Source organism: Lithobates pipiens, unplaced genomic scaffold, assembly GCF_037356315.1.
Source record: "Lithobates pipiens isolate NorthernLeopardFrog02 unplaced genomic scaffold, aLitPip1_a1.2 Scaffold_30, whole genome shotgun sequence".
Taxonomy (NCBI): Eukaryota; Metazoa; Chordata; class Amphibia; order Anura; family Ranidae; genus Lithobates; species Lithobates pipiens.
In genome coordinates, this window is record NW_027507791.1 from 3,425,381 (window position 1) to 3,449,678 (window position 24,298).

Consider the following 24,298-nt stretch of genomic DNA (forward strand, 5'->3'; position numbering starts at 1 on the left):
CGCCTACCTGTACACGCGCTCGAAATGGGCGGACTTTCCGAGCGGGAACAGTCCGCTCATTTCGAAAGTACAGCGGACAAGCCCACACACGGGCGGACTGTTCGCTCAAACACAGTTTCAGCGGACAGTTTTTCGGAATTTCCGAAAGACATTGTCCGTCCAACTGTCCGCTGAAACTGTCCGCTGAAAGCCCACACACGAGCGGACTGTCCGCCCAAACACTGTTCAGCGGACAAGGTTGGGCGAACAGTCCGCCCGTGTGTACGCGGCCTTAGTGGTCATATGTTTGTGGCGATCGGTCATTACGTATGGGGAAGGTGGTGTAGGGTGGGTTCCTTCATCTTCTGGAAGAGATGTTTTATTGGTGGACTACTGCAATTGGGTAGTCTAAGGATCTTAGAGAGTGTGATCAGTCATACGTGTAGCGAGAGTATCTATTTATAGAATTATTGGTGACCTAGTATGGCTGATCCCCTTGTCTTGAGGTTACCGCTACTGGGGGGTGTGGGTTGGCTGATGTTCTGACCATGCAATGCCATACAGTGTGGGTCTTTCGGAATGCCCTTGAGGATGCCAGGTTAGCTAGTCTGAGGGCAAGGAGTATTAGATTTGTTCACGTGAAGGCACTGTGGTGTTGCATCTAAAAAATGCTATGAGTCTTAACATTCTTAGATGAGGACAGGTGGAGGTGGAGTTTTAGGAAGCTTAAGATCCGTTAGGTGGAGGCAGGCATGGCTCAATGGTAGGAGGGATCCCGATTAATGGCAGATGATCATACATGGTCTCTCCGTGAGGGTATAATGGAGAATAGCTGAAAGGGCGGGGAGGAGCTAAGCTCTTAGGGGTAGAGTGCAAATGATATCTGGGGTATGGGGGAACTGAATGGAGCCTATGCTGGGAATGGATACCAACTTGCTGCTGTTATAGCTCTGTATGGTGTGCTGCAGCATAGGAGGTTGTGGGTGAAAGTCAGTCTCATCCCAGCAGGCAATACTGTGTTCGTAAGTTTTGCAGCTATTAGGCTTAGCAGGGTAGCAAACTGGGAAAGGGTAAAAAATGAATAGGGTCTATGTACTTATCTGTCCTGGGTGCATTTAGCAGAGGTCAGTTCAGTAGTCTGGGTGTGCTCTGCGAGGAAGGGGATTCCCTTGGAGCGGAGGATGTCTAGAAGGGGATGCAGATCTTTGCGATGCTGAGAGATCCTGATAGATGTGTACTTCATGCCCCTCATGCAACAGTTGTATTCTGTTGTATTCAGGCTTTCCGGAGGATTTCTTCCTTCAGCTTGTAGTCAGTCAGGCAGCATACGATGTCCCGTGGTGGGTCGGGTGTCCTTGCCTTGTGGTCTGAGGGCCCTGTATATGCACTCCATGTTGATGGGTGCCTGTGGGGGCTTGTTAAGGAGGTGGTTGAATAGGCCGGTTACTGTGGGGAGAACCCATTCGGGCTCCACTGTTTCAGGGAGGCCTCTCACCCTCAAGTTGTTTTGCCTCCCTCGGTTGTCCAAGTCCTCTACTTGTCATTGGAGGTCTCTGAGTTGCAGGGTGTGTGCCCACGTTGTGGTGAATCCTCCGTATCCATGCATGTTGATGTACAATGGTGTCTTCCACTTCATGTACTCTGCCCGCTATTGTTTTTCATGGCAGAGATCAGTTATGGCCATGTACAGCGTGTCTTTTATGTCAGCTGCTATCTTGCGGAGATCATGAAGGCTCGGCTGTTCGCTCGATGGAGGGTTTCCCTTGTCAGAAGCGGAAGGTGGCTCAGTGAGGGTGAGGTTGATTTCACTGTGTTGCAGCGTGGGAGCCGAGGCAGAAGGCGGTGCCGCCATGTTGGCCGCTTGTGTCGGGAAAATCTCTGGGATGGTCTGGCTAATGTGCCCACTGAGGTCCCGTGGAAAGCGTGGGCTGGTCGCTGAGTTTCCACGGGATGAGGTCCCCATTGTGGGTTGTTGTCTAGTTGCAGCATTCCTCAGTGTAGCTCAGTTATGGCTATCATCTTGTGGAGCTCAGGGTTTAGAAAGCCATCTTTCTCAAAGGCAAACCACGCCCCAACCTCAGATCTTTTACCTTTAAAAGCAAAAGATCAGACTAGAAGTGACATCATGATATCGCTCCAGTCCTCCAAGGCCATAGAGGTGATCAGAGACAATCTGGTCTCTGTTCGCCTCTGTGACCAGCCGGCCACACCACCAGATCATTTCTTGGGCACACCAGTAAAAACAGTAAGCCTGAGAAACAACTACGAGCAGCAGGGGGGGGGGGGGGAGGGATGTCCTCCCTCCCGCTGCTTCTGAGCCAATTGGATCGCTTTCATGAGTTTAATGGAAAAAAAAGAACTGGGATTCAGCCATAACTCATGGTAAACCGGAGTATATATAATATATATTGTGTGTGTGTGTGTCTGTGTGTGTGTATATATATATATATATATATATATATATACAGTGGTGTGAAAAAGTGTTTGCCCCCTTCCTCATTTCCTGTTCCTTTGCATGTTTGTCACACTTAAGTGTTTCGGAACATCAAACCAATTTAAACAATAGTCAAGGACAACACAAGTAAACACAAAATGCAATTTGTAAATGAAGGTGTTTATTATTAAAGGTGAAAAAAAATCCAAACCATCATGGCCCTGTGTGAAAAAGTGATTGCCCCCTAAACCTAATAACTGGTTGGGCCACCCTTAGCAGCAACAACTGCAACCAAGCGTTTGCGATAACGTGCAATGAGGCTTTTACAGCATCCTGGAGGAATTTTGGCCCACTCATCTTTGCAGAATTGTCCTAATTCAGTTACATTAGAGGGTTTTCGAGCATGAACGGCCTTTTTAAGGTCATACCACAACATCTCAATAGGATTCAGGTCAGGACTTTGGCTAGGCCACTCCAAAGTCTTCATTTTGTTTTTCTTCAGCCTTTCGGTGGTGGACTTGCTGGTGTGTTTAGGATCATTGTCCTGCTGCAGAATCCAAGTTCGTTTCAGCTTGAGTACACGAACAGATGGTCGGACATTCTCCTTCAGGATCTCTTGGTAGACAGCAGAATTCATAGTTCCTTTTATCATGGCAAGTCTTCCAGGTCCTGAAGCAGCAAAACAGCCCCAGACCATCACACTACCACCACCATATTTTACTGTTGGTATAATGTTCTTTTTATGAAATGCAGTGTTCCTTCTACGCCAGATATACTTGGACACACACCTTCCAAAGAGTTCCACTTTTGTCTCATCGGTCCACAGAATGTTGTCCCAAAAGTCTTGGGGATCATCAAGATGTGTTGTGGAGAAATTGAGACGAGCTTTGATGTTCTTTTTGCTCAGCAGTGGTTTTCTCCTTGGAACTCTGCCATGCAGGCCATTTTTGCCCAGTCTTTTCCTGATGGTGGAGGCATGAACGCTGACCTTAACTGAGGCAAGTGAGGCCTGCAGTTCCTTGGACGTTGTTGTGGGGTCTTTTGTGACCTCTTGGATGAGTCGTCGCTGCGCTCTTGGGGTAATTTTGGGCGGCCGGCCACTCCTGGGAAGGTTCACCACTGTTCCATGTCTTCGCCATTTGTGGATAATTCCAAAGCTTTGGAAATGGCTTTATAACCCTTTCCAGACTGATAGATCTCAATTACTTTCTTTCTCAATTGTTCCTGAATTTCTTTGGGTCTCGGCATGATGTGTAGCTTTTAAGGATCTTCTGGTGGACCTTACTGTGTCAAGCAGCTCCTATTTAAGTGATGCCTTGATTGTGAACAGGTGTGGCAATAATCAGGCCTGGGTGTGGCTATAGAAATTGAACTCAGGTGTGGACAACCACAGTTATAGTATGTTTTAACAAGGGGGGCAATCATTTTTTCACACAGGGCCATGATGGTTTGGATTTTTTTTCACCTTTAATAATAAACACCTTCATTTACAAATTGCATTTTGTGTTTACTTGTGTTGTCCTTGACTATTGTTTAAATTGGTTTGATGTTCCGAAACACTTAAGTGTGACAAACATGCAAAGGAACAGGAAATGAGGAAGGGGGCAAACACTTTTTCACACCACTGTGTGTGTGTGTATATATATATATATATATATATATATATATATATATATATATATATATATATAGTGGTCGGCAAGTAGATAATTCTTGACCCTCAGTATGACCTTACTGATGTGCAACCATGGCAGTGACAACAACCCATTATCATCACCGACTGAGAAGAATTACTAATATCTAGTAATGACACTTAGTAAATGACTGTCTGAGATTGTAATGATTAATGTTTACAACACATGCTACAGAACATTGTCCTTTAATTATAGGGGTGCTAGGGATATGTTTTCCTGTTCAGGTTGTGAATCTGCCATACATTGAGGACCCTGATCACACCAGTGTACTTTGATTCCAGTGGTACAGGATATTTTTTTAATGCAAACAAACTGCAGTCAATTTTTATTTCCAGCCAATGAATCTATTCATGTGTGCTTATGCGGATTGCATAGTAATTCAGAAGCTGAAGTGAAATGACACCTAAAGTACAGAAACGTGAGATAATTGGCTTCCTATTCACCTTTGAAAGAATTAGGAATGAAAAATTTCCTGGCTGTGAACTTTTGACATCAGGTGTCCTTGGAAGAGATACAAATGCATTGCAGTGCATCCAAAAACAAAACACATAAAATATGTGCATTACTTGGCAATTTGCAATAACCTGGAGAAATTTTAATAAAAAGCGGTGTATATTTGCTGCCTGCCTTTGTTGGTAGCATGTTGAGCAGAGGGGAAGCAGCAGCTGCCTGTTCTTTTCCTGCCAGTAAACAGGGCTTTTGCAAATATCCGTAACCTTTTCTGCAAATCACAGGAGCACAAACACCTTGTCTCGGTTTTGATCTTTGAAAATATTGTTAAGATGATGGAATGAACAGTAACCTTAATGCTGAACCATTCTAAAGTTCAAGATAGTGTGATAGTAGGATTTTGAACTGGCAGCCCTGCTGTACTGCGCATCCTTTCATTTTTCTTTCCCAGTGGGCAAGCAGAGGAGAGTGGTGTTCCAGTTTCATCACTGGTGGGGCCATCCATATGGTAGGCCAGCCTTTTTCAACCGGGGTGCCTTCAGGTCTCTTCTGGGTTGTCTTGGCAGAATTCCTAAAAAATGGCCAAACATTGTATACAAACCAAAGGATGGATTAAGCCTGACTTTTAGTTAGTAATAGTTACAGAAATCCACAGGTTTTCATTGTGCACTGTTACAACCTTTTATGTGCTAGCCTCCTAACAACCAATGACATCGTCGATTGATAAGGAGGACATCAGGCGCCTGCATGGCATCCTTGTTTGCTCCTCGTTTGCTCCTCCCCTGCCCCTTTCTGTCAGCACTGGGGTCACATCAGCTGAGCAAGAAGAGAAACATCGGAATACTAGTCAGTAACTGTGTGCAAAGGTGTTTTACTTTGGAAGAATACATCAACTCGAATGTTGGGTGTCCTACATGTGTGAATGTTGCTGCAATATGAAAAACGGTTTGTTTTGTTTTTCACATTTTAGAATGAGGTGCCTTCAAAATTGTGCAAAATTTTAAAGGGTGCCTTGACTAATAAAAAGGTTGAGAAACACTGCAGTAGGCTATGTGTAGACATATCTGTCAATTATTAGGGACCTCCATTCCTTCTGAAGTTGTAGTAGTGTGGTTGGACAAATCTTAGGGGCAAAAAATACTACTTACAGTAGTACCTTGTATTAAGAGCATAATCTGTTCCAGAAGCATGCTTGTAATCGTAAGCACTCGTATATCAAAACGAGTTTCCCCATAAGAATTAATGGAAACTCAGATAATTTGTTCCAGTGTCACTGCTAGTGTATGCAGTACTGCATGCAGCCAGAGGTGAGGGGGTGCAGGAGACATTGGGGAAACACTTGGAGTCGATCGGAGACAACTCGGAGACATTCAGGAATGAAGTGTTTTCAAGCATTTCTGAGCAACTTCCAGTGGCTCAGTGTGTCTGAGCATCACCAGTGCCCTGCACCTCTGGCCACATGCAGTACTGCACACCCCAGAGGCCTGAATCCTGCTGGTCTTGCAAGACAATGCTCGCAAATAGAGTCGGGGCTTGTTTTGTGAAACGCTTGTAAACTGCATTACTCGCAATCCAAGGTTTTACTGTATAGGAGACTTATCTACTGTGACTCCATTACTGGCCATATGTATATTAGGTAAAGCCCCCAAGCTTCCTATTATGGTTTACCTTAGATCTGGAAACTGGAATTGAAGATAAGACATCAGGGTTGGTTTACTAAAGGCAAGAGCAGTTGCTCCAGAGCTTAGTAAGTGAGCAGATCCTCTGATGACTTCCATCATCCAATCATGTGCAAGCAAAAATGCAGTTGTTTTATTTTCCTTGCATGTGATTGGGTACTCTTTGCAAAGTGAAGCCTTACCTCATTTACTAACCTCTGGAGAAACTGCACTTTGCAAAGAGTACAGTATATTTGCCTTTATTAAATCCACCCCATTGTTATCTCCAACCATGGCACTGCTGAGGCTATGAGGGCAAAGCGGGATCTGTTTTTCAACCAACTAACATAAAGGCCTTTTCTCACGCAGCACACTAATGGGGATTTATGGCTCTGCTTCTGGTGTGAAGTTTAATGGAGGATAAGTACTCTGTGAGATATCTGCCTATATAGGGAATGAAAGACCCAAAAATGGCAATTTTGTTTTGAGTTCCTTTTAAGACCATCAGCCTCGGTGAACAAACAGTAAATGTGCAGCAACCTATGGCATCCAATAATGATTTGCTTTACTAATGCTAGACAGGACACAGTAGATTGTTAATTGGTATTTCAGGATACTGCACATTGGAGATATGCTTTGCTACCTGCATATTGGATAAACATGCACATGTTCTCAGATACTGTAGGTGCTTAAAGCGTAACTAAACTGTATCTGAGCACCACAAAATGCTATTTAATTCATGTTTAATACTTACAGGAAATTCTCTTATCCATCCATATCTCCATAATTTAGTTTGTTGAGAAATCATTTTGCGAAAAACACCCCCTAGCATCTCTAGCTGCAACCATCTTGAGTAAGGGCAGATGAATCATGTAGCATTTACTTGGTTGTGGTATCTCAGCTAAATAACCACCTGACCATAAATAACCTATTTGAAACCCCTCCAATTTGGTTTTCAGGAACTGCACAGCACAGAAATTGGCTTGGTCAAAGTCACTAACGATTTTCTTTTTAGCGTCTGATACCTGCTGGCTAACTATTCTTATTACACTGCATCTTAGTTCTGCCTTTGATACTGTAGACCACAATCTTTTACTTTCTCGCCTTGAAATCATATTCTGAGTCTCAGGTTTTTCTATGAAATGGATTAAGTCATATCTTACTGATTGTTGTCACTTTGTTGCTCTTAGCGAGTTTAAGTCTGAAGTTGGTCCAGTTACGTTCGGTGTTCCTCCGGGCTCAATCTTGGGTCCCTCCCTAGTTTTTAGCATTTACATGTTTCCACTTGGCAAACTGCTTAGATCAAATGGGCACAATTATCACTTCTATGTTGATGACACTCAGATGTACACCCACACTAAACTGGATTCTACATTGGCTGATTCTCTTCTATCTAACTGGCCCATGATTTCATTCAATTAAACTGTAACAAGACTAAAGTCATGTGTATTGCCTATCAATTATGTAAGGCCAATCATGATAACTTATCTATAGATGGCGCTGTACTTGAGCATCAGTCTAAATTGATAAATATAGGGGTGATATTTGATGCTAGCTTAACCTTTGATCCGTACAAAATGTTGTCAGAACATCTTTTTTTTTTTTTTCACTTGAGAAACTTTGCTCGGCTGCGTCCTATGCTATCATATATACTGTAGATGAAAAGCTGAACCATACATTTGTGTTCTCCCGACTCGACTACAGCAATGCTCTACTCACTGGTGTATCTAAATCCACTATTAATCGACTACAATATGTACAAAATTTTGCAGCCAGAATGCTGACTAGGTCTGGTACAAGTGAACATATTCCCCCTATCCTGGAGTCCTTGCACTAGCTACCTATTAAGTTTCGCATAGACTTTAAGCTCTTCATGGCTTGGCTCCCATTATCTCTCTGAACTTTTATCAACTTACTCCCCCTCTCGTAACCTTGGCTCCTCAAATTCTGGTTAGGCTTGTGCAATTCGTTTCGTAACGAATCTAAATTCGGCCGAATTTTGCATCTTTCGGACATTCGGATGCATCCGAATGTCCGAATAAAAAAATAACGAATTACAACGAATACGAAAGAAATATAACAAATGAATTTGAATGAATTAGACATGATTTGGTAATTCTTTAAAGATCTAATGAAACAAAAGTTCAGCTCAAAGTAAATCTTATAGTCCAATCAGCTAATTAATTTTGTGATGGAGGTTGGATTACTGGCAAAGTGCATTCCTGAGAACTGAGTTAGAAGGGTGTTGTATTGTATTTGAGCCAAGGAGAAGAGACGTTGTCATTGTGTGTGTTAAAAGATTCATTAAACAAACAACTTTCCAAACTACGAATCATTATCACGAATGTCTATACATACATAAATAGCGAATTTCAATGAATACGAACGAATGAATTTGACACTCTACAAATAATAACAAATGATCCGAAAACGTATTAATGTAACATAACGCATATAACAGAACGAAATGATGTATTTTACGAATGGCAACGAACCAAAACTAAACAAAATTTTCCGTTGTGCACAAGTCTAATTCTGGTCTTCTGTGTGTCCCCTCTACTCACCTACACTCTATGGGAGACAGAGCCTTCTCCTGCTATGCTCCAAAACTCTGGAATATATTTCCAAAGAACATCAGAAAGTCATCTTCTCTGAACTCAAATAAAATCTAAAAATGTTTTTCTTTAGACACACTTTCACTTAATTGTCCCCTTTTCCTTTGTTTTATCCTGTGTATTTCTTATGTTTTCTTTGTAAAGTACTTTGATAAGTTCAAAGAAATAGTGATGAGATGGCGCAAAAAAAACAATCACTGTAAAAACTTTTTTTTTTCATAAAAAGAAGGGAAGGGAGGGGAAAGGGGGAGATTAAGAAAACATATATATATATAATAATGTCCAAAAAATTATTATTATAGTCCATAAAAGTTCCAATTCAAAGCACCAGTGGCAGCAGCAATCTTGAGAGGAGAAGCACCACTTTCTAGGAAAATATAATGCAGAAAAAGAAAGAACTGCACCAAACTAAGTGCAGTATATATGAAATTGCATTTAATATAATAAAAACACACAGCCAAATGGCTACTCACAAGGGTAGATAATGGTCAGGCATATCAATATAGTGGAGGGAGAAGTAATCAAAGTCACTCATCCACAGTGGAGTGAGGATGGTTGCTTGCTGATAAACCCATCAGAGGTGGTTAGCAGAAGAAGCTCTATAGTTGTTGATTTTGATTTTAAAAATCGCCGCCTTGTGGATGTCAGAATAACAGAGGCGTATGGGCCGTACAGCATCTGGCAAGCTGAGAGGCCGGTAATAGAAGTGCGCCTCAGCAAGTGCCGTATACCGGAAGTGACGCATCGATTGGTCAATTTGATTACTTCTCCCTCCACTATATTGATATGCCTGACCATTATCTACCTTTGTGAGTAGCCATTTGGCTGTGTGTTTTTATTATATTAAATGCAATTTTATATATACTGCACTTAGTCTGGTGCACTTCTTTCTTTTTCTACTTTGATAAGTTACCTTTTAAAGGCGCTGTATAAAATAAAAATTATTATTTCCTTGAATCCATTTGGTCTTTGCTTTGGCATGCAGGCAGGATGGTGTGCTTAGCCGACATTTTGATCTAAGCCAGAAACCAGAAACCAACTGAAGAAATGTGTAAAACAAAAAGTTAAAACAAGAATATATATACCTTTCTATCTATTTACTAATTCTAGTAGAATAAGGATTCAAAGTAGGTCATGTTGATTGAGAGAGCTTTGTTGAGAACTTGATGCAAACAAAATCAGCACATATGATTGATTTACTAAAGGCAAATAGACTGCGCACCTTGCAAAGTGCAGTTGCACCAGAGCTTAGTAAATGAGCAGAAGCTCTGCTGGTGTCACACATCCAAACATGAGCAAGCAAAAATGCTGTGTTTTTCTTTTCTTTTTTTTTTCCTTGCACGTGCTTGGGTATTCTTTTACTAAGCCCTGGAGCAAAGTGAAGCTTTACCTCATTTACTAAGCTTTGGAGCAATTGCCCTTGCAGAGTGCAACTGCATAGCTCGGGACTGTCCCTGATTTTGAGGATTTTGGAACAAAGTCCCTCTGTCCCGCTTTCGTCCTCATTTGTCCCTTGGTCTGATCTATATAGTTGTATATAAAATGCACTACTCTATCAAAAAGTGTTTCCCAGTGCTAAACCTTTCCTCCAATTTCTAGATTCCATTTGTAAATTCCAAAAGCCAATATTAAGGTAAGGAATAGTAGTGGTATAAAGAAAGCACTTGTGGGTTTAATCATTTTTTTTTTTGCACAATTCTTCGTTTTACTAACAGGTGTCCCTCATTCCCATCAGAATGTTGGGAGGCATGCAAATGCACTTTGCAAAGTGCACAGTCTATTTGCCTTTAGTAGATCAACCCCATAGTGTGCTAGCTGAACTTTGTGCTGCTCACAGTTAAACACATTACGAACCAAGTAATGCTAGAATTTGTTATCTGGTTGTGCTGCTGCTAGAGAAACTTCTGGCAGCTGCAAGATGAAGCCTTTAGTAGACAGCCCAATGTAGAACTCCTATTCTCTCTCTCAAGGCCTCTTGTGATGGTTAAAAGAACTATATTTACTGTAAGTAGTGTAGCAGATTTTTGATAGAAAACTAGAGGCTATAGAGGAGAGAACACCCTACTACCAATCTACTTAAAGTATATATTTTTTTAGTTGTGCACAGACTGCTAAGGATAATGACAGCTGAAGGATCCGCATTGAAATTATATACTGTATATCAGGGATCAGCAACCTGTAGATCTGATCTACCGGTAGATTGCTGACGGTAACTGGTAGATCGAGGTCTGGGCTTGCTGACTCGCCATCCCAGAGCATCAAACAGAGTGCGGTGCAGAGGGACTACTTGTAAAGAGGGAGCTGTAGTAGGGACCATGAGCTGCATAAGCTGATGCCTCCAATGTAGTGCTGGCTCCTGTCCCATGTGGAGTGGCCCCATTTATTTGAATGGGTCGTGGTGGGCAGGTGGTAGCATGCAATAAAAGTAACAGGGGGCTTAATTTCTACTGCAGCATGTGTACACCTTTGGCTGCTGCTTCAGCAGCTAAACTGAGTAGGGTTTGGGGCAGTAAAATCACAACTCAACCGCAGGATTTTACATGTGAACGAGCCCTAATGCTGCGTACACATGATCGGACTTTCCCACAGGAAATGTTGAATGTGAGCTTGGTGTCTGACCGTGTGTATGCTCCATCAACATTTGCTTTCGGAATTTCCGCCCACAAATGTTTGAGAGCAGGTTCTCCAATTTTTAGCCAACTTAACTTTGTTGTCGGAAAGTCCGAGCGTGTGTACACAAGTCCGTCACACAAAAGTTAACGCATTCTCTGAATCAAGCAGAAGGAGCTGCACTGACTATTGAACTTCCTTTTTTTTCAGCCCGTCGTACATCTTGTACATCACCGAGTTCCCACGTTCTTAATTGTTGGCCAACATTTGTGTGACAGTGTGTATGCAAGACAAGTTTGAGCCAACAACCTTCGAACAAAAGTCTGATCGTGTGTACGGGGCATAAGAGTGCCAATGCTGAATGCAACTAAGGGCTCATTTACAAGTGCAGCAAGCACTGCTGCTCCACTAAAAAGTGATCTGACTGTGTTTGACAAGTGGTGAGGAAGAGATATGTTGCCTCCTCACCACTTGCTTTAAACCCATGATTGTGACACAATAGTATGGCAATTACAGGTTAAAATCAGTTGTGAGGAGACGACACGGTGCCCGGTGATCTTTAACGTCTCCCATGTTTGGGTAAATCTCCACCTCTTTAAGGTTGTCTACATCTGCTGTATATCCATAAAAATTTGTATGCGTTCAAAGTATAACCCATATCAGAGGGTTTTTGCCTTCTAATATATATAAACTTTTCTTTTAAGTCTTTTCCAACAACTGTTCCCTATTTCGTTGGGTAACATAGAAAAGTGAACAGAGATAAAAAATAAAAATCTGCACTTGTAATTTTACAAAAGGTTCCTCAGAGAGCCAGGTGGTTTGTTAAAAATTCTGTGCACATACGCACAAATGCTCCCTAAGTTCTGCTAGTCTGCAAAAGATTCTCTGGAATATACATTTATAACCTAGCAGCATTCCTCTAGGAGTTTGCTTGCTGTATATCACAAGGACAGTGTTCTTGTAGAAGGGAATGCATACAGTTAAAGGATGAATTGATTGCAACTTTTTATTTCCGTATTTTTTATTTATTTTTTTGTTCAGTTACAACTTGTTTTATTTCTTTTCCAGATTTGGATGATCCCATTGTGACTGTCCATCAAAGTATAGGAGAAGCAAAAGAACAATTTTATTATGAGCGGACAGTTTTCTTACGATGCATTGCTAACTCCAATCCCCCTGTCCGATACAGCTGGAAACGAGGAGAAGAGATCTTGCTGCAGGGCTCGGACAAAGGAGTGGAGATATATGAACCTTTCTTCACCCAGGTAGGAAATAAGGTATCAATCGTCTCTATTTTATACTTCTTTTGTTAAATGTCTTTTTTGTACTTGTTTGTCCTTAAAAGTGGGCTCCACTTACATGTTCTGAGTCAGGGGTACCAATAAGAATGCATGGGTGTGAGTCTGACACACATCCAAAAATGTTCGTTGTCTGGCCTGGGAACAAAATAAGTAAACTACATAAGAATGAAACCAGGACAAACTTCCAGAAGGCTCTGCCAAGAATACAGGCATTTATGTGGGTAAAAAACACATATTGAATGGTTGGTAACCCTACTGGAAGTTGGAGGAGAGATGGCAAGCAAATTGGTGGTTCGCTTATGATTGCCACCTTTTAGGCAGAGCTTAGCATGTAAATTGTACTGCTGCAGATTATACGATTATCCCTTTTAGTGAACTACAGCCAATGAGGTTTAGCATGTAGGAAAAAGCACAAACTGGGGTGCTGAAGTTAGTAGAGTCATGCAAATACACTTTATTGACATTAAGCACACATACATCTAAAATAAACTGCCTGGGATGAATGGATGATAGATCACAATACAGTAGCCTGGATGCATGCAGACATGGGTATATGGCAAAGTATCACTAGAGGGATTACAAAGTAGATTGGGACCGCAGCATAAAGTGGTGTACCACCAGTGTAAACCAAAAGGCGGGCAGACTGTCGGCTACCATAATCAAAATCGGAATGGCTGTCAAAAACATGCACTGATGTCAGAAATAGGTGGAGTGGGCACACCATACACTATTTAGGGTCCCAAGGTGAAGACCTTCATTGGGTACTTCCATTTATAAATGTTATGCCACGATGTTGCCCGGCGTGATACATATCCAGTAGTATTGGTAGGGTATGTCATAATATGTTAATGACGATGGTGAACATGGGCTTTACCCATTCTTTTTCAGTCTGGTATATTGTGCACCTTGTAATTTGCTTGATCTAAAAAGGAAATATTTTTATTAATGCAGTGAAATAGAGAAGACCCAGATCATCCTCTACCCTTATGTAAATAGTGATGCAACTTAGAAATATTCACTTCAATGTTAAAATGAACCATGTTAGCAAGGGAGTTTGCTTCACAGACTGGGATGTTCCATTTGTAATTTGTTTCGAGGCTTAGAGTGTATACCAAGGCATTAACCAAATTTACAACCAAACCTTCCTATTGCCACCTATATCAGGTCCAACATTATTCATTTTCATTTACCTTGTGATTTTTGTCACCAGGTTTGTAAAGGTCTTACTGGGGGAGCTGCTGGGAACACAGTTCCTATTGGTATAGGCACTTCTGCAGAACTACATCTGCCAAGAGCTAAACACAGAATGTTTAACCAGCTTTTAGGAGTCACGAGATCATAACATTGTTTTGCTGGGAAATAAATCATGTATATATGCATGTGATGTGGGACAGAGAAGGGCCGCAATAGATACAGGCTGGTTAGTACTGGTTGGAATTTCTGTGCAGCAAAGTCTTGTTAGCCCAAACAGGAAGTTAAAAGCTTAGTTGGTTTCTTGAGGATCAACAGGCATTTTTCTCTGTATTGCAGAAAGTTTTTATTTTTTTTATTTTGCCCTGACATACAGTACACTTTGCATGATCTATCCGGGTGTCTTTAGTGAAGTATAGATGTTGTAGAAAAGCCAGAAGACAAAGGAAGAAGTGAGATGGCAGAAGAAAAAAGGAGGGACGAGGAGGAAAAAAGGTGTGAGTAGTAGATGCTGTTGAGTAAAGACCACATTTAATATGTAAGTTGAGTAAAGCCGGGTACACGCTATTATTTTTTTTTTTTCTTTCAACCCTGCTGTGTTTCCAGCTTGCATGTCTGACCGATACATATGAGGGACAGACTAACATACACACGGGCTGAATGTCGTCCTCTTTTATTTTATTTTTAATTGCCCATCTCCTGACATTTGGGCCGGTGTGTACCCGGCTTTAACCTAAGTCTTTGGTGGACCAGACAAAAGTCAAACCTAGATCCCTACTATTTTTTTTTCCATACACGTTAACGTGTGCGCTTACATTTCAAGGGAAACACGCCTCTCCCTTCTTCAGAACTTGAGCAGTCATTGTTTATAAAATAATAGAATGTTGGCTGCCTTCAGTACCGTCGGGAGACACTAGTCATCAAGCCTTAATGCATTCTGTAGCATCAACTGCTCAAGCCCTGGAATGAGGGGGGGGGGGGGGCGCTTACCCCGAAATGTGTTAGTAGTATTCTTTGGTCTTAACCGTTAAAGGTTTCAAAAGGTCCTTTAAGTGAGATTAACTTTTTTACCACGCTCTCCTCCCAACATATGTGAGAATTTACTGTCTGTCGAGCGTTCCCACTGTTGACATTAGAGATATAGCAGTCTAGGACAAGAACAGTATCCACCCAGGCTAGTATATAGCTGCCATAACCCCGGTATTTTCGATACCGGCGAGTGACTGGCTTTCAGATAAAAGTGGTCTCAACAGCGCATTCACCACATGATCACTTTTATCGGGGGTGGAAAAGGGCCCCCCTCCTGGCACGTTCCAGTCATCTCTGCTGCTTATCAGAGTGGCGGTGACAATTGCATCCGTCCCCTTAACAGGCATGGAGCCGATGAGGGAAAGATGGCCCCCACTCGGCTCCATAACATTAAACGGTGGAAGTGACATCAAACATCACTTCCGCCCAAAGGTCTTAAAGGGGAAATTTTTTATTTGCAAAAAAAAGATATTTCATTTTTCTTTATTGCATTTCAGTATAAATGTGAGATCTGAGGTCTTTTTGACTCAAGATCTCACATTAAGAGGTCCTGTCATGCTTTTTTTCTATTACAAGGGACGTTTACATTCCTTGTAATAGGAATAAAAGTGACCCTTACGTAAGTCGCACCTACATAAGAAAATGGTGTTCAAATCACACATGAGGTATCGTCACGGTCGTTTGACCAAGAGAAATAATTCTAGCACTAGATCTCCTCTGTAGCTCTAAACATGTAACCTGTAGAAAATTTTAAACGTCGCCTATGGAGATTTTTAAGGGTAAAAGTTTGTCGCCATTCCATGAGCGGGCGCAATTTTGAAGCGTGACATGTTGGGTGTCAATTTACTCATTGCAACATTATCTTTCACAACATAAAAACGGTTAACTTTACTGTTATCTTATTTTTTTATTTTTTTTTTATTTTTTTTTATTTATTATTTATATTTTATTTCTTCCAAAAAAATTTGCTTGTAAGACCGATGCGCAAATACGGTGTGATAGAAAGTTTTGAAACTACCACAATTTTATTCTCTAGGGTGTCTGAAAAAAATACATATAATGTTTGGGAGTTCTAAGTAATTTTCTAGCAAAAAAAATATATATTTTATCCGGTAAACAACAAGTATCAAAAAGAGGCTTGGTCCTTAAGTGGTTAATCATGTGCTTCTTTAAAGGAAAAGAGTACATTATAGTTTATCCACCAGAACTAATTTTCACTTCTATTGTTCCAGCGCTATCTTACGCACATCAGGCATCCAATGTATGGAGGCTCCCAGTAGTGTTTTATACAGATGCTTTGTTTATAGTTGGTTTTCTTTGTTATTTTCATCCTTTTAACCACTTCCGGACCGCCGCACGTCAATATACATCCTAAATTTGAAGAGGAATATCATTGTTACGGCAGCAGCTAGCTGCCATAACCCTGGCATCCTCTTCTTTGGCCGGTGGTCCGGTTTCCAATAATGGTGGTCTCTGTGGTATATTCGCCGCAAGATCACTTTTATCACCGTTGGAAGAGGGCCTTCCGCCGCCCTACAGTGCCCTCCGTTGCTTACCGGAGCCATGGCAGAGGTGACCGGAATCCTTCTGCTGGCTGGGTATGGAGACAAGTGAGGAGAAAATGGCCCCCACCCATTTCCATACCATTGCAGGGCGGAAGCGATGTCAAAACGTCACTTCCATACATTTTTATTTATTTATTTATTGCATTTTAGTGTAAATATGAGATGTGAGGTCTTTTTGACCCCAGATCTCACATTTAAGAGGCCCTGTCATGCTTTTTTTCTTTTACAAGGGATGTTTACATTCCTTGTAATAGGAATAAAAGTGACACAACTTTTTTTTTTTAAAAGAACGGTGTAAAAATAAAAGGTAAAATAAATAAGAAAAAAACTAATAATTTTAAACTCACCCAGCCCCGCTGAGCTCGCGTGCAGAAGTGAACGCATACTTGAGTAGCGCCCGCATATGAAAACAGTGTTCAAACCACACATGTGAGGTATTGCTGCGATCAGTTAGAGCGAGAGCAATAATTTGAGCTCTAGACCTCCTCTGTAACTGAAAAAATGCATCCTATAGAATTTCAAATGTCACCTATGGAGATTTTTAAGGGTAAAAGTTTGTCACCATTCCACGAGCAGGCACATTTTTGAAGTGTGACATGTTGGGTATCAATTTACTCGGTGTAACATTATCTTTAACAATATAAAAGAAAATTGAGACTAACTTTATTGTTGTCTTGTAAGACTGCTGCACAAATGCGGTGTGACAAAGTGTTGCAACGACCGCCATTTTATTCTCTAGGGTGTTAGAAAAAAAAGTATAACGTTTGGGGTTTCTAAGTAATTTTATAGCAAAAAAAAAATGTTTTTAACTTGTAAACAAGAAATCTCAGAGGCTCGGTCCTTAAATGGAGATGTGGTCATTCAGGCTGACAATCGATAATGTGTGAGCCTAGTATGCTTTAAATCATCTTTTCCATTCTAGACGTGTGTTATTTGGCAGATTCTACTCGAGAAATTGCTAAGATGGGCCCCAGCACACCCCACTGCAAATATACTTGCCAGCTACTTACTAAACAATATTTCTTTACTGAAACATGCTGTACAGTGTGTCTGCTATTTATCTTGTGTTCTTACAGTACATGTCCGTGTCAGTATCTTGTATTCCTAGGTGATATCTTAATTTATAGAATGTAAGGTTTTGTCAGACGAAGTGATACGTTGAAATATTAAGTATCTGGGGTGTTAAAATGGATCTCTCTTCAGAGACCTTGTACAGTCTGTCAGGTTTCCATGGTAACCAAAGACACCTGAGGTTACGAAAATCTTTTTTTTTTTTACCTTTAGAAGAAGAAATGGTAGGATCTAACATTACATGGACATGACACACCAGCATTATAAATAAAATAATCGTTGGAATTGTAACTGGACCCCAGCAATATCCATCAGTGTGGGTTATGTATCTTGCATTATCCTTAACAATAACCTTGCATGTGCATCATGCATAGATCTAAATTAAATGTATTTTTGTTTAGCCTAGATTAATAGATAATGTTATACTGACACGGATATTCAATGGTAGGTACTGTTTTTTTTTTTTTTTGTTGTTTTTGTTTTTTTGTGTTTTTTTGCCCATCTTTGCTTGATCATCTTCTAGGACGGCATTAGCATATGTGATTTGTTCCCATCTATCCCTTGGGACAAGAGATGAGCAAGACAAAAGATAGCTGTTGTCGTGGAGGGCTGATTGGCCTTGCTCAGTTCTACATGCCCCTCACAGGCCTCAGATTAAGGCTTATTTAAATTCTGTGGCCTACACCAGGCCAAGTGACATTTCACCTGGCTTCCAGGCAGGGCTGGGAGCTAATATGCATATGCAGCTTTCTATTACAGAGAGTAATGGAGAGTTCGCTCTGATTATAGGTTTATCACATCACATATGCACAGAACACCACGGCCAACTCATGATAAAATAGGGTGCAGCAATAACCGCTTCAGCCCCAGAAGGATTCACCCCCTTCCTGACCAAGTCCTTTTTTGCAATACGGCACTGCGTCGTTTTAACTGACAATTGCGCGGTCATGCGACATTGTACCCAAACAAAATTGACGTCCTTTTCTTCCTACAAATAGAGCTTTATTTTAGTGGTATTTGATCACCTCTGCAGTTTTTATTTTTTGCGCTATTAAACAAAAAAAATAGCTTAAAAAATATATATATTTTTTACTTTTTGCTATAATAAATATCCCACCGATGACGGAGTGACGTACGGGTACGTCGTTTTGCGCATCCGTGCTGTTCTGCCGAAGTATATCGGCAAGTGGTTATGCATATATCCTTATACAGGTTCATTGGCTAACGCTCTTCAGCCAGACACATACCAAGTTTTATCTGCAAGTGAAATTTACCCAGGTTTTTAATTTATGTTATGACTTTTAAAAGCCCTTTGGGAGGAAACCGGAGCCTGGAGGAAATCCACACAAACACAGTTATCATGTAAAAACTTTAATTCAGATAATGTCTCCAGTGGGGATTACAACCACAACCTCAAGGCTGTAACCCAATAGTACTATGATTCTAAAAATACTTTTCATGAACAATATAATAGTTATTTCAAGGATTTTTTTTTTTCTTTTTAATTGCCTTGAACTTTTACCAAAAATGAAATCCGTAGAGTTTTTTATTTTCTGCTGGGTTAATGCTCCTTATGTTCAATAAGATATTTTAATGCAGTTAGCGTACCACATGTCATATTTAAAACCTTTGTATGTAGTTTAATTAGCACCACTGAGAACATTAGTGAAGTCCCTTTGAGTGGCTTCATGCAATTATGTGGTATTAAAACAGCTTTTAAGTAGTGTCCAATATCTGCCAATTAAAAAGGTATGTTGCCAAATGGTTTTTATATTTTCAAGCTGTTAAGGTTTTATTAGACAAAAGAAACAGAAGTAAATGTATTAATGGATTTTTGTTGGTGCTGAAAAATAAAAACAAGATATCTACTTCTTTTGTTTTATGTGTATGTTAAACGCCTAGTGCCCAAAGTCATCCATCCTTGATATTTCTCGAAAAAGTAGCACTTTCAGGTCTTTTGTTCTTGGCTCAAGGTGACTTTGTGTTTGTTGCATGTTCAGTGAACAGTTACTTCTGTTTCTTGTGGAAAAGGAAAGAGAAGAGAACAGTTGTTACTTTCCAGCAGTGATGATTGAATCAAAGGAATCTATGATTTTTATTTTGCCTGGCTACATCTATATAGACCTGCCTGATCTGTAGACTATTAGTATAGGAATATAGATATGGCAAAAATGTCTACATATTTAGAAGAAACAAACAAAATTCGCATTTTGGCAGATTTTGAAGCTGTTTGCTCAACATCGCATTTCATTATGTTTGAAAAATCCTTAGTATTGACCTATGCTCTGCCCACTCTGTCCCTGGCCAGCTTGGGTATTCCGGACCATTCTAGTATACCAATGTTTCTCAACTCCAGTCCTCAAGTACCCCCCTGAGGTAATTTTTTTCAGTCTTTTTCCATTATTTTGCACAGGTGATTTGATCAGTTTCACTGCCTTAGTAATAATTACCACAGCCGTTTCATCTGAGGGAAATCCTGAAAACATAACCCGGTGGGGATACTTGAGGACTGAAGTTGAGAAACATTGTAGTATACCATCTTACCTGCAGGCTTCGCTCTCTTCCTGTCTAAACCTACCTTTTTTCTATTCTTGTCTTGACTATCTCTATCTCTCCCCCGGTTTAGTTCTGCATTTAGATTCTTCCATCTTTATCCTACTCGGCTTTCACTTTTTCCCCACCTTCACCCTACTCTACCCTCTGCCTCCCTGTCCCTCCCTATTCCACCTTTCCCACCCCCCTTTTTTTGTTTTTTATTCCTTTTGTTTTTTCTTTCCTCCCCCCCCCCCCCCTCCACCATGGAATGACAATCCCAACCCCCTTTGTCTCACCATGTCTCGGCCTCCGTGCCCAGTTACTCATTACCACCTCCGACACTAGTGCCGAATTCTTCTACTATTCGCTTTTGAAAAAATGTTTGTTTCTATTTACATGTAGTTTGATGTTTTGTTCCCCTGTGGGGGACCATTTTGCCCCTCTTCTTCCCAGGCCTGTAATTTGGCACTGTTTAATGCAATAAAAACAATTGTTCCAGAAAAAAAAATTGAAAGAGAAAAATACTTAGAATTTCGGTCACAACTTCTTTTATAGATTACCAGATAGCAGCCCCCATATGAAAATTGTTTAGCGTATGTTAAGAGTAATAGGTGCAATTTAGGAATTTAGGCAGGTTTAGATGGCAGACCAATAGTATAGGGACGATTGCAAAAATGTTTCAATGCAGCCCTTTACGTGTAGTTCCCATATTCTGCAGTGGCAACCCACTTATACTAATCTTCCCTGCACTCCCTTACCATTGCTCTGGAAGACCAAACCTGTGTAAGCCCCTTGTCAGGTAGTGTTGGAGCTTGAACAAGGTAAATTATATTGTCATCCTCAACAGGTGTCAGTGTGTAATCTGGTGATTGGCATCTCCAGTCCAAATGTGTGTAAGAGTGAATGGGGGAGGGCTCAAGAGGCTGTAACTTATCCTAGAATGGATGGATCTTGCAGATTCCAGTTACTTTTGATTTATACACTAAATGGAATCTTGGACAACTAATCAAACTTCTGAGAGCTGCTATTGTTTTTTTAATAAGAAAGAATTATTTAAAGCTGCAGGTATTCATGGAGCGAATGGCACCTCTTGATGTACTGTACACTTTATTGTTAAAAGTAATGGGACGCCTGCCTTTGCACGCACGTGATCTTTAACCACTTTCAGACCGGACCAATTTGCTGGTCAAAGACCAGACCACTTTTTGCGATTCGGCACTGCGTCGCTTTAACTCACAATTGCGCGGTCGTGCGACGTGGCTCCCAAACAAAATTGACGTCCTTTTTTCCCCACAAATAGAGCTTTCTTTTGGTGGTATTTGATATTTTTTGCGCTATAAACAAAAATAGAGCGACAATTTTGAAAAAAATGCATTATTTTTAACTTTTTGTTATAATAAATATCCCCCAAAAATATCTAAAAAAATTTTTTTTCCCTCAGTTTAGGCCGATACGTATTCTTCTACATATTTTTGGTAAAAAAAATCGCAATAAGCGATTATTGATTGGTTTGCGCAAAAGTTATAGCGTTTACAAAATAGGGATAGTTTTATAGCATTTTTATTAATAATTATTATTTTTTTTTTTTTTACTAGTAATGGCGGCGATCAGCGATTTTTATTGTGACTGCGACATTGTGGGGGACCCATCGGACATTTTTGACACATTTTTGGGACCATTGTCATTTATACAGTAATCACTGCTATATAAATGCAGTGATTCCTGTGTAAATGACACTGGCAGTGAAGGGGTTAACCAGTGGGTGGCAGTGTAGGGGTTAAGTGTTCCTAGGGGTGTGTTACTAACTGTGGGGGGGTTGGGCTTTCATTTAGTGAACACTGATCTCTGCTCCAATCACATGGAGCAGAGATCAGCGTCACTAGTTGCTAGGCAGAATGGAGAAATGCTGTTTACTCGGGGATACCAGGCAGACCACCTCCACTTTCGTTCCCAGCCACCAGGGAGTCCTCAGCTATAGCCAACTAGGAAGCAGGGATCTCCACACTGGGCCACACTTAGCTCTAGTCTGAACACATGAGGGGAGCTGCACACCCCTTTGGATACCTTCCTCGTAACAACAGTACAGTCTACATGCATTATATGGCCCCCTTGTGGCCCAGTGTGGAGATCACTGCTTCCTAGTTGGCTGTAGCTGATGGCTGGGAACGAAAGTGGAGGTGGTCTGCCTGGTTTGATGTGCCTAATTTTTACACTTGGAGGTGAGAGTTCTGAGAGCCTTTAACCCCTGGATTGTATAATACTGATTTTACCTGCGTTTTCACTACTGGTGCCAGTGAATTATACGTTGATATCCCCATATGGACTTCTGTATTTTGCCGGCTTTCTATATATTTTAAGTTTTGGGTTTATATTCATTTATATTTTATTAGCACTTAGCACTTTATATAGGACTTTTGACAGATTTTCGCAGGACTTACTGTTCACTTTTACTTTCCTTTTTTTTTCTTTAGCAACCAGACAAATTTCGATCCATGTATGGGCACGCTGGTTGTACAGAAGTCTATCTACCAATCCTCTTCTGTACAACCAGCCTGTCATTTTTTTCCCTGACTATAGCTGGCAGCATTGATTAGTGTATGCTGATGGTGGGGAGGCCTTCCCACTCTCAGAATACAAAAACTCTGCAGGAAGGATTCCTCCACATTCCACCTTGAGTGTGTGGATGGGGAACCGAGTCATTTTGGATTTTTTTTTTCAACCCTCTGGTTAAGCAAAAAAATATAAAAAATTGAAGCATCTGTATGGGCTACCTTACTCTTATAATGGGCAGTTTTATCCAGAGTTTTCACATGTTGGGTGAAAAAATTGGCTTAGGAGCTGCCTCGCAGTTAGATCAACACAGCCCACCTTGGTTCAGCTTTACCACCTATATTATTTCATCTAGTTGACCTAGCTGTACCATCTACTCATTTCAATTTGCAGTATAGCCAGGGGAAGAAAGATATTGTTGAAGCTTGCACCATTTTTAAAGCAAATCCACAACAGCCATTCCTACATTTACTGTATATAACTTTTAAATGTAATTAAGATGTTTTGCCCATAAATATTACTTAAAACATTAAAATTATTCAAAAAGTGTCTCGTTTTTACATAATATATTCAACACATAACGTTAAAAGTGACAATGTTCCTTTAATGGGTTTCTGTGAATCGTACAAGAAAATTAGATTTCCAAAGAAATATGCATTCAGCCTTGGAAATTATTTTGAGTCATTTGCATATTTTCTGAAGTGCAATTGCATAAATAATACTTTAGAACTCCATGCATCAAGTACAACACGGTTGCTATATTTCTATACAGAAATTATGCAGATTGTTTATTTACTAAGATGCTTTAATACTGTAAGACTAACTTGGTAGAGATTAGTGTTTTTAGACATTGCCATCACAATGGTATTTCTTTCTTTAATTAATTTTAGTGTCTTTCATCCAGAGATTAATTATTTCTGGAACTTTCTTTTTTAGTGTTGTTTTATAGAACTTATTTAGTAAGTATTTGAGACATAGTACATATTTACCAACAGTTCTAAAATGGGGGGGCTGTAAAATCACCAAAACAAAACCAACTCAGTTTTTTCATGTCCTCAACGAGACAACTCATACCCTCATATTGGAAAACAAATGCCACTTCTCCCTTGTCGCGGTGGGTTTCTAACATGAACGACACCATTAGAATGGAGGAGATGTTAGCCTTTGATAATGATACGTATCTAAAGTATACAATGCTGTGCTCTGTCTGGCTCCGCTTCTCCGCCTCTGACTCCCTAATGAACAGGCTGTAGGGCCCGAAGACAACTTCTTAATGAGAATCTTACCCCTAAGGCTCAATACCCATTGCAATCACTGACCCACCACCCTGGACTAGAACATTTGTTTCCCCCTAGAAGATGTGTCATCAGCAACTTCTCTGCTCTCTTCCAACCCTTCACACCATCCCTCTCCTTTTATGTCTATATGTTCCTCCCTGACTACTTCCTCTCCCCTCCCCTTTGTTTCCTTTTCTTCCCCCATTTTCCTATCCTTTCCCTGCTCTAGTCTTTCCTTTTTTTTTTCTTCTATACAACTTACAAGTATTAAATTTACGTTATGAACACCAAGAATCGTTAACCAAAATAATTTAATGTACCAGAAGATGGCCTTTCTTC

At 40.6% G+C, this 24,298-nt stretch overlaps 1 protein-coding gene across 2 annotated transcripts in view; it reads left to right on the forward strand.

Annotated features, from left to right (window-relative positions):
* Positions 1–24,298, forward strand: part of MDGA2 (MAM domain containing glycosylphosphatidylinositol anchor 2) — a 1,078,966-nt gene that overhangs the window by 635,665 nt on the left and 419,003 nt on the right. Inside the window, exon 4 of one of the 2 annotated variants that reach the window (XM_077463546.1) lies at positions 12,509–12,717. In XM_077463546.1, coding sequence (XP_077319672.1) covers positions 12,509–12,717 — 209 coding nt within the window. The remainder of the gene's footprint in view (positions 1–12,508; positions 12,718–24,298) is intronic. The other variant, XM_077463547.1, reaches the window with a different exon arrangement.